Here is a 16,492-nt window from a genome sequence, read left to right on the forward strand (position 1 = left end):
TTAGCTAGAATTTCAAAAAATGATCAAATGTTATAATACTTATTTTTTAAAAAAGTCTCTACGTACTGATACTTTTCCATATGAAATATAGGAAAAGGTTTCAACTTTGCACAAAGCTCCTATAGAATTAGATTGGACATAGGATTGGTTTGACATAGAGCTTTGAGCAATGCTCAGGCATCCTGGGGCTCCTTCAAAATTAAACACATGTTGGTTGGATCCACGTTTTTCATAGAGTTTATAATGTCAGAAGGTGTTTTGATACTGGGTTTCATGGACTCTTCTAGGAGATGGCAGCACCATTTCTTAGCCCTCCTGCTGAGGGTCTCAGCTGTGCTTTGGCTTTTCCGGCACCATCTGAATGGATATAAAAATATACAGGCCTATTTGACAACTCCCAGCAGCACCAGAGACTGCCTCAATAACCTTAACTGGTGGCATTTTCTTTAAGTCCAGGTCTTGTCTAAGTTTTCACTAAGCACATGGTGTTGTGGGAGCAAAACCTCAGCATTTGTGCCCTGATCCTAACCTCTCAAATAGTCACAGAAATCTTGTAGTGAAAGAAAACCAGGGGATTCCAAAAGTGTATCCCTTGTCCTGCTTGCAGTGCTCCTCTTGGACCAACTGCTGCCCTGAGGTGCATGGCACACAGCTCCCACTGGCCTTCGAGAAGAGCCAGGTGCTCATCTCCAAAGACAGAATTTGGCCCTTCCTGGTTTTTCCCTAGAATAGCAGCCTTTTATCTTACTAAACTGCTTGGACCGATTGGGCCAAATTCATCCCTGACGCAGCCTCCTGGACCTCAATGAAGTTGCACCAGGGATGGAGATTGGCCTGTTGTTGTTTAAATACTTTGAATGGGGGTTTGCATGTAATATTTTTCATTTACTTTTTATTTGTTTGCCTCCAACAGCATCACGTGCATCCTTGCCCTGCTTGTGGGATTATATACAGATCTGATGAACACCATCCACCTATCTTACCAGCTAAAGCTGAGCTGCCGATGCAGTTAAGTGGCAGGTGGGTGAGTGCTCATTGTGAAGTCCGGCCAGCTGTGCTTTTTCTTACCAGGTACTTCATATTTCATGGCACCAATCGCACCTGGGAAGGGTACTATTATCACTACTCTGACCCACTCTGCAAGCAGCCTACTTTTACCATCTATGCATCTGGGCACTACACCAAGGGCATCCCATCCTCCATAGTGAGAGGAGGTACAGAGCTAGCATTTAAAGTGACCTGTGCTCGGGTTACAGCAATGGATCAGGTAACAGTGACTATGCTAAACTCCTCAGAGCCAGGGACCTGCGGGGAGACCGGCTCTTGGAGTGCCAGGATTGAGCAGGATATAACGCTGACCAATGGGTGTCTGGCTTTGGGTATCAAGCTGCCCCACACAGAATATGAACTCTTTAAAATGGAGCAAGACATGAAAGATCGCAGCTTGCTGTTCATCGGCGAAAGGCCCACAGACGGATCCAGCCCTGACAGACCTGAGAAGCGGCCCACCTCATATCAAGCACCTCTTATTCAGTGTGCTGGGGCTACTGGGGTCTTTTCTAAACACATCAGTCCAAGCTACCTAGGAAAAGAGGATAATAACGGGAATGAAGCACTAAAACCTTTGCCTGTGACCTTTTTATTGTCACTTATGGCAATGCAGTTTTTAAGATGGGACTAGATGAGTCCAGCTGTTTGCTCAGGTGCAGCACAGAATTCAGACACTGGTGCTAAGACAATTTTATATCCTCTTTAGGTAAGCACATCTGGAATCAGTTTGCTTAGATTCTGTACACATTAAAAACAAAATGGACAAAACAAGAGGGTTTCCCTGCATAACATGCCTGATTATATACGATGTGTACTGTGCATATATTTCCTAATTGACATTCATTGGGCATAAATCTAACGTAGTGACATGGACACGTTGCAAATTGTCAGGTAATTTAGCAATACTAAAAAGACGTGTTAAATTAGAACGGCTGATTCTAGCCTGCAGCATTGCTAGGATATAATTGAGAGCTCCAGTCACACAAAAATCCAGTTTCCAAAGCTTTGAGGGCTCATTCTCTCAAACTGATTCTCCTCTGCCCCTCACTTACTGCTCCTGTAAATTCATGTAGCTGGCTTTGGCAAGGGCTCTGGATCAATCACAGAAACTCATATCATACAAAGAAAAGGAGTACTTGTGGCACCTTAGAGACTTAGAGTGGCACTGAATGCATCCGATGAAGTGAGCTGTAGCTCACGAAAGCTTATGCTCAAATAAATTTGTTAGTCTCTAAGGTGCCACAAGTACTCTTTTTCTTTTTGTGAACACAGACTAACATGGCTGCTTCTCTGAAACCTGTCATACCATACACACACACACACACACACACTCTCTCTCTCTCTCTCTCTATCGCTCTTCCTTGAGTTCAGGAAGGGCTCTCCGTGGCAGACTGATGCCATCCTTGCAACGTACAGTTTGCAAGCTCTGCTTTCTTGTTGTGTGCATGTTAGCTTTCCCAGGTTCTGGGCTGTGATGGCCCCAGTTCACAAGCAACAATGCGTGAGACACAAGTGACTCTGCCATCCCGCTTTTTCTGTTACGACCTTGCCTCTGTCATATTACACTGACTGCATAAGGGTTGGGTTCACTCTGTTCCACCTCTCTGTGTTATCACGTAGCCCAAATGTTCTGAGACATGACCAGCCGATTTATGACTGTACCACTCACCAGGGAGACATAAGCATAGGTGCAAAAAGACACTATACCGACCCTGTGTTACCTCTGCCCCCACTTTGGCACAATCCGTTGTGCGTTTGCTGGTGCATTCCCTTAACAAGAGTCATCAATCCAACTCTGGCTTAGATCTCAAACATAAAAATGCCAAACAAGTGCTAGGATAACGTCTGATAAACTTGAGTCAAGTAAATTAATCTGAGGGGTGCAGAAGACAGACTATAATCAGACATCACAGTCAAATCCTAGCTAATTTCTGCCTACAAGGAGAGCAAGGTATGGAATTATATTCCCTAGCCTACTGTAGCTAAGAGGACACCTAACTCGAAGACACCTTGTGATAGCTAAATCCTCTTCACCTAACCCTATGTATCTTATCTGAAAAGGATTTTTTAAACCAACTATGCAATAGCTACATTTTTAGTGACGTATGTACAAAACTGAAGCTGTACTTAGGCCTTGTTTACACAAGGCCATCCAGGAAAATTAATCCAAGTTAACTAATGGTGTATTTGAAGTAGGTTAGTTGAACTCCACTGTGAACATCTGCATTCAGAAGTAAATTGGCTTTAATATGTTTAGTTTAATTCACTTCCAAAATGAATTAAGATAAACCACATTAAAGTCACTTTAATTCTGAACAACAGCATCCACACAAGGATTTAATACCACTGAACTAATCCATTTAAAATTCACACCATTAGGTAATTTTTTCTGGCTGGCCTCTGGTAGACAACCCCTTAGACAATTTATGGGTTTTATAAGTTTTGGGGACTGTGGACATTAACAATTGATTCATACACATTTAACAAGCATCTCTTCTAATAGTGGTACAAATGATTTTCAGCATGTTATCACCAGCCTGCCACAGAAAGTATCATGTACATATCTTCCGAAGTGCTTTCTCTGTTTAAAGATTACTGTGTTTTGATACCTGCTATGTACAAGTATCCAAGGTCAAATGCATATGTTTAAAAAGGAACCATGTGAGTGCAATGATTGTAAATCAAATTTCCTATACTTTTTTCTTGGGTGCAATGGAAAGTTTGCAGTCTGCTCAACCACTTCAGCATATCAAAAGAGAAAGTCATTTTGATATCCCCAAAATAATGACAATGCTCTTTTTCTTGTAGTTTAAAGGATTAGACTTTTTAAGTTTGTCTCAGTACGTGAAACCTTTTTTTCAACAACACTTAAATTTTGCAACTCAAGTAACTGATCCAGGAGAGCCAGGATGATGTAGTTAACAATTAGACACGACAAATGTCCAAGTTTTTTATTCCTTGGTACCTCGAACAGAACAGAATCTGCTAGCACAATGCTGATGCACCGATTCACTAATGGCTTAGAGGAAAGAGGGCTGCTACTTTCATCACCACAACTGCCACCTTCTGCAACAGCCAAGGATTTCTTTGGTGGCCTCCCACCCAAGCCTGATACTGTTTTGCTGGTGAGCTTTGATGAAGTCCTAGCCTGAGCTACACAGGGAAGTTCTAAATTCAGGCCCAAAGTCATCAGTGAGTTTTGTATGCAAATACCACCAGTTGCAGGCACATATATTTACATATGCAAGTTGCATAATACTGTCGCCGTATACACTTTTAATCACACTTGACGATGTGTTCAGAGACTATAGCAATGGGTGTAGTATAAAAACCTGGACAGTCAGTCTCAGGCATGGTGGCAAGGCTACAATTACATAACAAAGCTACGAGAGTAAACTTGGTACCATCGCATACAAATGCACTAAAGGAATCTGGTACATAAACAAATTAGTGAAATGTTTATACTAGGAGCACTTCCAACTCTATTCCCATAGGCTTATCCACTTCACCCTTCAGGGAGTCATTGCGAACAAAGCTCTACAGCATTCCTGTGGAGAGAACATCTGGATCCAGTTACCAATACCTGCAGCAGTGATGAGGTTTATTGGCTGTTTGGAGAGAGGCTTTACCCCTTTCCCTACCAAAACCCAGGCAGGAACCTTTTCACAACCGTTTTCCTTAAGACATTTTTAATGAAGGGGAGAGGGGTGGAGCCACAGAGATTTCTGCATAAAGGGAAAAAACTTGTGTTGTGTTGGATCTAGTTTTGGAAAGCCATTCCCAAACTATTCTGTAGTTTACTGCGAATCAACAGTGATTGTTTAGCAGACGCTTGCAGAATCAGGCCTTGAATTTGAATGAAGTACGTACATGAATGTATATCTCATGTGACTGCCTGTATATCACAGGTAAGTAAATTTCACCACTGTATTGAGCCTAATAACTTGTATGTGGCTAGAGTATATCCTCCAGAAAGGAATCCAGACTTGATTTGAAGACATGAAGAATCCACTTTCCTTGGCAGTTTGTTCCAATGGTTAATCACCCTCACTTGTACAACTATGTACTTACATAGTTTGGAATTTGTCTGGCTTCAGCTTTCAGCGAACACCCCAGTATTTACACACTATATACTCTCTTCTTTCAGATGAGCTAAACAGATAGCGCTCTTTAAATTGCTAACGCTAAGGCATTTTCTCTCATCCTCAGATGTGGCTCTTCTGCACCCACTCCCATTTTTCAAAGTCTATTAAAAAATATGGACAGAACTGTGCATGGTAATTCCGCATCCACCTCATCAATGCTATATACGGTGGTAAATTACTTCCACACTCCTACTCACTCTTTCCTTGTTTCTTCATCCAAAGATTGCATTAGACCATTGTACTACAACATTACACTGGAGGCTTATGTTCAGTTGCTTGATCACTACCAACCCTTACATCTTTTTCAGAGTTTCTTCCTTCCAGGGTACAGTTGCCCATGTGGTAGGTACAGCTGTATAAAAACATTTTATCTGAATAGCCCAGACTACCAAGCAATCCAGAGGGCTCTGTATGTCTGCCTTGTCCTCATCCTCATTTACCAGTCTGCCAAACTTTGTGTCACTTATCTGTGAGCAGCAGCAATTTTGTATTTACTTCCAGCTGACAGATAAAAATGTTAACTAGCTTTGGGTCTAGTATTTGTCCCTGTTGAACACCACTAGAAATTTCGCCCATCTGATAATTCTCCATTGCCAACTACTGGGAGCTCTTTCAATTAGCCAGTTATCCATTTAACATATGCTTCATTGATATTGTAGAGTGCTTATTTTTTAAATCAGAATGTCATGCAGTATTAACATGTTACAAGAGTCTAATTGTATTACAGCTACAGAGTTTTTATCTACCAAGTTTGTAATCTCAGAGTTAAATCTATTTTGTTTGACAAAATCTATTTTCCGTAAAACTTCGTTGACCGGCATTAATTTATATTCCTATCATTTAATTCTTTAACTGACTCCTGTAGCAGCTTTTCCATTATTTTGCCCAGGACAGAGGTCAGGCTAATTAATCAAGAGTTACTCATGTCATCTTGCCTGCCTTTTTTGAATACTGGCACAACTGTATCCTTCTTCCAGGTTTCTGGAATATCCCTTGTATTCCAAAATTTATTAAAAGTGATCAACAAACCAGATCTCTTTAGCCAACATTTAGGACTCTTGAATGCAATTTATTCAGCACTTGCTAATCAATATCTCTAGCTGTCATAATGAAATCCAAAACAGAACCCCCACACACTGGGTACAATAAAGACTGCGAGTGTTAGAAAAAGCAGTCTCACATGGAAAAGAACAATGGCAACTAACTACTGGATTCCTTTCTTCTTAAACAGCTGCTTTCAATTGTTTAAAAAAAATCAAGCATTTGGGAGAGTCAGGACATTTCAAAGGGCATTTAGGCACAGAAAAAGTCCATAAGAGTGGACTTTTGTGTTTTTGAAAAAAATCAACCCCTTTTAAAAACTTTTTGTATGTTAAAACTTTGTACATCTCAGCTTTTTTTTTTTAAAAAAAAGGTATACATGCATTTTTTATTCCTCATGCATTATTAGTTACTTTCTATATTAACATCTGTTAGTATGAAACTGTTCATGCCTTCTTATTTTAACAGGAGAAGATATTTATTAAAGTTGCTTTTCTAAATTCCTGTTTTTCCAGTGGTATGTGAAAACACAGTCTGGGCTGAAACTTGGACAACAAGTTTTTAAACTGGGATCTATGTTTCTTCCTCACCAGTCCAATTAAAAAAAGTAGTTTCCTGTCAACTAGCTATCTTTATGCCTTCCATTTTTAAATTGCTTTGGGATGTGGTTTTTTTTTTTTTTTTTTAAAGCACAGACTTAGCACTCTCCCCCCCCCCCAATTCTCAAATAAAAATCAGCTACCAAACAAAAGTTAAAGTAAACAAACCTGGGCATTCTGAGATAAACTTGGATCACGGTGAACAAAAACGACTACCATTCACATGGTGTCTTTAGCATTTTCTTCGTAAGACAAATTTTACATTGAATATGGACAGCACATAAAATTGAGTTTAAATACTGAGAGGGTAGATACAAAAGTTTGCACAGCTTTCACTGGAACATTACAGAACAAGTTGAAGGAACAAAGCTGTAAAATGATTATATTAGGTCTCAAGGTGGAGACAGTGAATACAGTTAACATTTTTCAGAAGTGCTTACGTGACCTAGGACCTTAACTCCCATTTTCAAGAGACTCAGGCCCTTAGAGGTCTTAATCCCATTGACTTTCAATAAGATTTAGATTTCTAGATGCCCAAGTTTCTTTTTAAAATGGAGGTTGGTTCGATGTCACTTAGAGCTTTGGAACATTTTACTAATATTCTCCTTCATTAGGACTCATGTAGCTATACAACAATTACTCAGTTTGTTAGATAATTCTAGACCAGTGATACTCTGACTGAGGCTCAGGAGCAGCAAGGGGCTCTTTAATGCGCCTCTTTGCCGCACATATTAAAACACTGATTTAATTAACAACCAATCAGGATGTGTTTACTATGTTAACCAATTGTAGAATACTTGGTCAGTCATTTTGCTGAGAGAATAAATTATATAAATAAAATAGTAAATGAAACAATGAATTCACACTACTCTGGCTCTTTTGGGTAATGTTGATCATTAATTTGGCTCCTGAACCGCTGAGGTCTGAGTATCACTATTCTCGAATGAAATTCTCGCTCTGGTGAAGACAATGGTGAAACTCATTCAGATGAGTGGAGGCAGGATTTCAACCACACTGTATAAGAAACACTCATCCTGTTTTAGCATGGACAACTTTCAACAGCTATCAGAAAGGAAAACACATACCAGCCTCCTTAGTGCGGATGAGCGAATAGATTTTCCAGTTCACGGGCTCATCAGAAGGGAAAAAAAAAAATCTATTTGAATTTAAAATCGAACCAATTACAAAAATTCATTTCAAATTTACCAAAACACCAAGGTGACCCAAATTTGAATTTTGTTTTTTTAATCTGTCACCAAAAGGTTTCAATTAACCCACAACAATTTTTCATTTTGATTTGGCCATTCTGGATGCTTGTCAACTTTGTATGTCTTTTTTTAAAATTTAAAATCAAAACAAAAACTGGTCAAAATGAAACACTCCTCCCTCCAAAAACCTATTAGTTGAATTTGAACTGTATTGGCAAATAGTTCTGGACCCCCAAAAATGCATTTTCAGGACCCCCCCCCCCAAAAAAACAAACTTTAGTTGAAAAAAAATTCAACCTGCAGCTGTGACCTCAGTTCTTATTCCTGGCTCCCTCATGCCCCTGCTGAACAATCACTTCATCTATCTGTTTCTCCTCTCAACATGTGTCAGTCTTTTGACTTAGACTGTAAGCTCTTTGGGGTAGGGACTCTCTCACTAAATGTTTGTACACAATGTAGCCCTTATCTTGCCTGGCAACTAAAATTCTGGCATTTCCTACCTTTGGAGTGCTTGACTTTGCAACGTTAATGTTCTTTTAATGTAGTTTTGTGTATAGCTTTCAATTCTAAAGCGAAGACTACGATAACTAGATCATTCCTTGAGTTTTCATAGCCAAGGATGAAAGTTGTAGGACCATACAGTCAAGAAATTTAACCCCACAAATAAGAATGAATTGTGGTGTTGACTTAGAGCGTAAACAGAGATACCAGATGCACATCTGCTCCGGGTATGTAGCTGTAATTCATTAAAAAAATTCCTTTTCACCTCCTTCATTTTCCTATTTGGGGGTCTAACAGTAGATGACACGATACAAGATGAAAAAGCATAATTTGTTTAAAAGGAAAACAGCCTGTTTTGCATTCCTGGGTTCAGGATTACATTTGATAAGTTTATTGCAAAACAGAGGCTTCAGTGTAAGCTTTGGTCAGGACTGGGGGCACAACAGATCTACAACAAAATTTATTTTTCCAGGGAACATTTGCAGGTAGTTTATACAGGAAGCGAGATCATAGTAAATGGCAGAGTATGGTGGAGTTAATGATCTATGCACAATAATTGCAGTTAGTCTTCAAATGAATGACTACAGCAATGGGGAAATGGTTTGTATCAGGTGTAATAGGTTCCTGGGTGGCTGTTACTTCGAGGTACTAGAACCCTTAGCTTCACCCAATAATAAAATCAGCCTATTCATAAAACAGCTCTTTTATGGTTAAGCTACTCTGGGTGGCTGAAGCACAGTTATTTTGTTCTTTACAGCTAATCAAAACACAAGTCAGTAATGGTACAATGAACACTGTCACTTCAATACCAACATCCCTTAGAACAAGTGATTAAATATACATCAATCTGTGGGTATAATACAAAGTAATCTTAATTGGACACGGTCAAAGCATCTGTCTCTCAAAGCCCTCTATTTAGCAGCAGGAGATTATTTATGCTAGTGTTGTATTCCATTGTCATCTTTTAACCAAGTCAATCTTTAGCATGACTATGTTTCAAGCTACATGAACAATCAGTCACAGCATGCTGTGAAAGTCACTTGTTCCTATGAAGTGCCTGATGGATTTCTATGAACATTTTTTTATGCGTAAATTACATTTTTAGAGAAGCACATATAATTATGCTATTGCACAATAAGTCACAACAGCTTCCAAATGCAGTGCTGGACTCATCTCCTACACAAATCACAGTAGAGGCTCTTTATAATAGTACTTCTGTAACAAAATAAAAGGGCATATCTTAAAATGGGTCAATTTAAAATTAAAAAAAACCAAAACCGAGGAATTGCTGTAACCCAGTACTCCCCGGCACCGCATGATGGTAGACTGGGATGCATTTCTCACTGTGCACGATCCAGCACTTGTATCTGAAAGTGAAATTTATACTCCACATTGCTGTGTGCGCTTTCTGCTTATGGCTGCCAGAGTTTAAAAATTAAGGGACCTATTCTCAGTGTAGAAGTCTAATAATGTTTCTTAATGGCATACAGCTATTCAATACTTTAAAGCTCAGCTGCTTCAGGCCTGCCTTATTTGTACTGGAATTGTGCACACAACTCAAAAATTGCATACAGAAACTCATCTAATCAGTTATTTTAATGTATAATTGTACACCTGCATCAGTTGAAGTCTCCCCTTCACGTTTTCTGGAGTGCAGTCCTTACACACTTCACCTGAAAATGAACACAATTTACCACTTCTCTCTCAAACTGGCCACCACAGATTTTCAACAACAGCTGCAAACTTGGGTTGAATTAGAATGGAAAACCAGCTGTCTAACTCCATGATTCTAAACTGCTGCTGTGAACTGGCATTGCTGTTAGCAGAGCCACCACAAAACATGGAAGTTCAGGATGTTTTATATAGTCTTCAAAAATCAAATAGAGTGCATACATATAGCGAATACAAACAGCAGTCCTCAGGACAAGTTTCATGATGCTACAATAAGCAAAATGAGTAGCTTTGAAGTCTGAAAACACTGTCTTTAAATTGGTCTATTGTGCCTAAGAATTAGGAATGATCTCCAGTTAAGAGGGACAAAAGGACATTAACATATTTCCTAAAGAGAAGAGTGATAACTATAGAATTCAAGCCACAATTCTGAATTCCCTTGGCTTTCTTGTATTAAGAATTGCAATATTAAACATTTTAAGATTGTAAAATGCCATTGTTAAGGTATGCAGATGCAAACATGTACAACTGTATATACATGTTAGCTGCCAAGGCAAGATTTTTATAAGAATTCATGTGTACGTGCGCAGAAGATATAATCCCTTTATAGTGTACTGGGGAGGAGAAACACTAACAATTTGCAGAATGGATTTCAAATTGTACTCCACTGGCAGCACTTCAGGAGAAAGAATTAACACTGAATACTACTATCGGGCATCTTACTTAAAATTTCATGGTTTTAGGGAACTACATTACGGTATACCAATCCCTGTCACTGTTATGTACTGAGCAGTACCTTGTTCTCTAATGACTCAGGCCATCAATTAAAAATAATTCCACATGTGAAAACATGCACACAAATTTGGTGCTTAACCTGCACATGCAATTGCTATAGTTCTGCATGTAAATTAGGGGACTGCCAACGCAAAGGGACAATTCTGATCATTTATGCATGGAATCCCCTCATTTGAAAACATGGGCCTCTGTGTGAAAATAGGAAAAAGTTCCTTTGATTTATTTGCATTCCACAGACTTCATGGAAAAAGATGTTAGTTTCCTTGCAAGTAAATTTAAAACTTGTGTCTAAAGGGGAAAGATTCCCAAGTCTACAAAGTGAAAATTCTGATTAGAGGCCTTTCCTGCTTCCACTGAAATTAATAGCAAAACCTCCATGGGAGTGGGGCATTCTAAGGGATTATTTTAAAACCAAGAATAGTTGGATGGTTAATTTTTAGATTGTGGATTCCACAATCACACAGAGATTAAGCAGTAGTTTGCTTACACCTGTGTGTTATATCATGGGTGTGAAATTATAGGTATATACACTATGAACATGATTTATAAACTGCATGCTTTGCATAGTTATATAAGTTACGCATTCTTTCACTTCGACTCCTTTTCTCATTTACAAAGGGTCAGAGCTGCCCACAATTATTTGCCACTCTTTCAAGTTCATGGAATGGGTTCATAGGTCTTGCAGTTCGAGTCCTCTTCAAACTTCTCTTCAGAGTCTTTCCATTGCATCCTTAGTCTTCCATGTCCTTTCCTGCTGTCCCCTATATTTTTATATAGCTCCTAGACATCAGAATACTTCACTTTTTACAAGTCTGATGAAGCATTTCTTCAGATGGCAAAGAAGTTTATGAAGCTCTCATACATGTCCAAGCAGTTTAAGAACATATTTCCATAATGGGAAAGTCTCTTACCTGAAAGACAGCTCTATCAGAGTCATACCAGTAAATACAGGTGTATAAAGAGTGTCTTCTTCAAAGAGGGTGGAAAAAGGGGATACTGCATTTGCAGAAGAATACCAGTCTTTTTGAAATTTTGAGAGTTTTCTGTCTCAAACAGGTGGGAAAACAGTAGCTTTCTGTTCAACAGGCAGATAAGAAGAATTCAATTGACACTGGCTATCCTTTGCTTGGATTGATTTTTTGGAGGACCTGGGGGCTACACCAATCACTTCCAGGCTCTCGTTTGTTAGGCTGCTGTCAGGCAGGATATGAGAGACTTCAGAGTTTCGTTAAAATTCTAAGTTTTAATAGTAACTTGAGTTATTTGAGGCACTTACAGAACATAGTGATACTGTGGCTCAGGTAGTACCATGGAAATCACCTGTCTGATCATAGCAGCCAGTACTGATGTATCAATAGCTACCTACTTAGATTGTAAACTCCTCAAGGTAGGGAGTGTCTTTGTATAGTGCTTAGAACAAGGGGAGAGGGTAATCTTTGTTTGGGGTCCCCTATGTACTACGGCAACACAAAAAGTAATAGAAGCAAATTTACTCAAATTATTTAAAATGTTTTAAGTTTTCAGAAAGATACAGACTAACACGGCTGTTACTCTGAAACCTAAGTTTTCAGAGACATTCGGAGGCATGGCCATTAAACAAGCTATGGCCTGAGGACACCAACAAACTCTTCTGGCTTTCTTCTCTAGCCATAAATCATTTGTGCCAGCAAAGTCAATTCCGATGGATAAAGTGCATGACAGTTGCTCAACGGACCAGCAAAAAAAGTCCAAAACACAAAAACCACAACTCTTCCCCACCCTCCTCCATAAAACAGAACAACATCAATGCTTATGCTCCATCATTACCCTGCAATGCTGGCTTGTGTTTAAAATTGCACTTGTAAGGCTGCCTCTGCTTTTAAAACAGCCACAATGCTCCAATGGCCACAGCCACCCAAAACATTTGCGTTCAGTCTCTCTTTAGTCCAGGTTCTTCCTGATACATCCTACAAAGCCATGAAAGTGAATTCTTCAGACATCATATTTATCCCAGTCTTTTAAAAGACAACTCTCCCTTTCAGAATGCTTCCTGTGTTGGTCAGTCATTTTGGTTAACAGAAGTGGAAGAGTTTCAGAAGGCTTCCATTAGTTGCTGGTCCCCTAAAGAGCAAAGCTGTAGCCGTTTAAATCCTTGTATAATCATGCCCCCTCCTACCTTGCTGATCTCACTACTACCTACCTTCTCCCTCTGCACTGTATCCAACCCATCTTGCACTCATGCAAAAAGTGGAGACTATAATTGCTTTGGCCCTACCATATCGAACAGACTTGACTCTGGTTTATCTTCATATTCTGTCTGAAGATGCACCTCTTCCTGTTTGTCGGCAGTTCTACAAAAAGTCCACAGAAACACGTACATACCCAGAGGACAAGTTGGGATTTTACTTGACCTGCAAGGATAGCACCGGAAAATTCTGCTCATCTGCACAAAGTAGGGCAGAGGCAACCATTTGATAGATAAGTAAATGTTCATTAGCATTTTGATTATTATGGCAAGGGTGGAAAAGTAGACAGCAGCAAAAGTCTACCAACCCAAGCCCTCCCCGGCCAGCCTTATTTAGGAATAACAAAAAGATGGCTTCCCTTTCTATTTTTTAAGTGCTTCAGGATTCAAAGGTGTGCGAATAAGCTTCAATCTATTGCACATCTTAATCTGATGGCTTCTGAAATTGGAATCCAAGAAAGATTATATGGGTAGCTGACTGAAAAGAATGTGTCATCTACAGATCATGCTTGAATATAGTGAATATACATGCCTTATAGTTAGTATTATTACTGCCTTATAGTAACATTACTATTAATAGTATTATTACCGTTACTAATATTACTGCCTTAGAGTGTCACTTTGTATAAATTCTCAGGCTTACTGACTCCAATCACTGAAGACTGAAAAACAGCAGAGGATACCTAGTAAATAAACAGACTGACAATGTGGTTATTCTAAACATCAGTATTCCATCAAATGTGCTTCTCTGGAGACTGGTTCTGGAGACTAAAATGCGGCTGGAGGAAACACTGTTGAGATAAGGCTAGCAATTTCCTGATGCCGTACATAAGCTTCAAAGTGACTAACTGCAGGCCCTTTAAAAAAAATTAATTGACTTTGACAAAAGTAACGAAATGAACTTTAATGTCTGGGCTTTATTTTTTTTTTTTTTTTTTTTTTTTTAAGATGCTACATAGTCAAACAGGATTGGTCTTTTTACGGCATAGAACTAGTTTACTACTAATTTTTTTGCTAGATAGACTATTTATTTACATACAAAAACAGTTTCCTGACTGCTGTTTCCCCAATGTTTAAGTGATCAAAACTTTAACAATTACATAGTGCCCAAAACATGAGGGGGCAGAAAAATCTTGCATCACTACAGCAGTAATTTTTTAGTTCTATCCACTGGTTTTAGAACAGGTGCCTTTTTATACCATAGGATTAGTCAATGTGAGACAATAAGGAAACATGAGATGAAATACATTAAATAAGTTAAATATGCATTAAACATCTCTGAATAACATTTCAATTCAACTAAATGAACCAACAGCAATATAGCTTGGTCCCTTTCAGAGAACAAGGCATTGACCTTTATTCGAAATGAGTGTCATACCAGTCAATATATGCCTCTTAATGATGCCTAGCACATTCAGCGCTGCCACATAAATGAATAGTGAGAAGCTGAAAAGAACTGTAAGTGCCAATGAATTGTTAATTTGCACGGAGTTGAAGACACTAACAAACTGTTAACTTTGTGAGCAGAATGGTGGATCAACATATTTTACAGAAGTTATCAACCCCTCCTGCCTAACCCAGCTCCAAACATCCAAAAGGGCCAGCTCCAGCAGTGGAAGAATAATTTGTTTTTTGTTTGTTTGTTTTTTTTAAAATGGACAGGGGGACAGCAACATGTACCAAGGGCTAAGTGTTTAAAGTGACATTGACAGTATGCCATTGTAGTGTTAACTCATGATTTTTTCCTCATCACTTAATAAAGAACATTCTTTATCATTCATTCACTCATTGTACATTTTAAACTTTCAAGAAGATTACGTTATGTTATAGTTGTGCAGGGGTAATTTAAAGGCAAGACCTGTGAGATGTCATACATTAATTTTTTTAAAACATTGTTATGAATAAATTTGATCCAATGATATGGCAGAACCATCAAGCCAATTTACAATCCTCAGCATGCTGCCTTTACAAGGCTATTTTCCCTATAATTACACCAACAATAAAGAACAAAACCACCAGAGCAAGTAGTCTAGTGCTGAGCCCTTCCTCCTTGACAACAGTTGCAGATGCAGATATTGGGTTGTTTGTCTGGGGAGCCCTTCTCATCCGCAGACCATCTTCTTCCTACAGGAAGGAACCCTAATGATTAGTTTTGACCAAAAAAAAGCTGTATTTAAAAAAAACCACCACACCCCAAGACCCTATTGTTAACTAAGCCTATTAGGTGAGTTTCTTTGGAAAGGCACACAATTTTGATGCAGAAGTATGACAACTCGTCTCCATTCTAGTCCTACCAGTTCATTTGAATGAGGATAAAAAAACAAAAAAAATTTATTCAAGAAGTGTCCCACAAATAAATAAATAAATATGGACAGGGGGACAGCAACTTCGAGGGCCTGATTTTCAGTACTATGCACACAAGTAAGCTGTGCAAATTTGCAAATTTGAACACTATCTTGCACTTATGAAGATGCCAATCACCAATGGAATAACCTTGAATTATAAAGTAGCAATTTTTCTCAGGTACTTGAGCTAAGTATTTCCATGCTAATATTAAATGACATCTCACTGACACTACTGAGAATTACTGGCACACGTTGTCCTTCAATCCTATCAGTGCTCTCGATTGAAGAAGAGTCAGGTTAGTGATTGGATGAGATACCTATATTACAACTGCTGATGGAGGAGCTTTAATTTTAATTGGATACAGTATTCATTACTTCCTGACCTAAACAGTTGCGTAGTAGTGCTGCAGGCCGTGAACCACGTCAGAACGACTGTATTCAGGGGTGGATAAAGTGAGCCCTTTGTGCCCATACCATTCAAGTATCAGAGGGCTGGTGTTAGAGACATTCAACTACAGCCTAACACTAATCATGGAATTAAAAAAGGCATGTCAAATAGTTGCAACATGGAAGTAACAGACTCAAGTTTGGGCAAATAAAATTAAGCTATTCTTCCAAAAGGAATTTTTTTTTAAAATTGTAATAAAATTACTAAAACTTCAAAAATTCACAGGGCAAGTTGGACACTTCCTTACTTTTGACTTGTGTTTTTTGCAATTGCTCATTCCAACAGGATGTTCAGTCTACAGCACTGCTCATTACAGCTGTGTTTTAAAAACAACAACAACAAAACACTAGAGTCTTTATACCACTTAATATTTGCCAAATGAAGCAGGTCACAGACAGTTAAGAGGTTTTATAGTTCATGTCTTAGGCGCTGAAGGCCAGATTCTCAGACAAGTTAGACACCCAA

The 16,492-nt window shown here is 38.8% G+C and overlaps 2 protein-coding genes across 3 annotated transcripts in view; one reads left to right on the forward strand and one right to left on the reverse strand.

Moving 5' to 3' along the window:
- The window catches only part of APCDD1L (APC down-regulated 1 like), a 32,487-nt gene extending 23,686 nt beyond the window's left edge, over window positions 1-8,801 (forward strand). The window contains exon 4 of the mRNA XM_073309240.2: window positions 914-8,801. Within this exon, the coding sequence (XP_073165341.1) occupies window positions 914-1,681 (768 nt within the window). The 3' untranslated portion in view covers window positions 1,682-8,801. The remainder of the gene's footprint in view (window positions 1-913) is intronic.
- Window positions 7,062-16,492, reverse strand: part of VAPB (VAMP associated protein B and C) — a 58,605-nt gene continuing 49,174 nt past the window's right edge. The window contains exons 6-7 of one of the 2 annotated variants that reach the window (XR_012154658.2): window positions 16,275-16,343; window positions 15,292-15,358 (exon numbers count right to left, since the gene is read on the reverse strand). Coding sequence is in view for 1 of the 2 variants with exons in the window: in XM_073309241.2 (XP_073165342.1) it covers window positions 15,200-15,358 (159 nt within the window). In the remaining variant the exon portion in view is untranslated. Of the gene's footprint in view, window positions 15,359-16,274; window positions 16,344-16,492 lie in introns of both variants that reach the window. The other variant, XM_073309241.2, reaches the window with a different exon arrangement.

The sequence above is a fragment of the Lepidochelys kempii genome, chromosome 13 (assembly GCF_965140285.1).
Source record: "Lepidochelys kempii isolate rLepKem1 chromosome 13, rLepKem1.hap1, whole genome shotgun sequence".
Classification (NCBI taxonomy): domain Eukaryota; kingdom Metazoa; phylum Chordata; order Testudines; family Cheloniidae; genus Lepidochelys; species Lepidochelys kempii.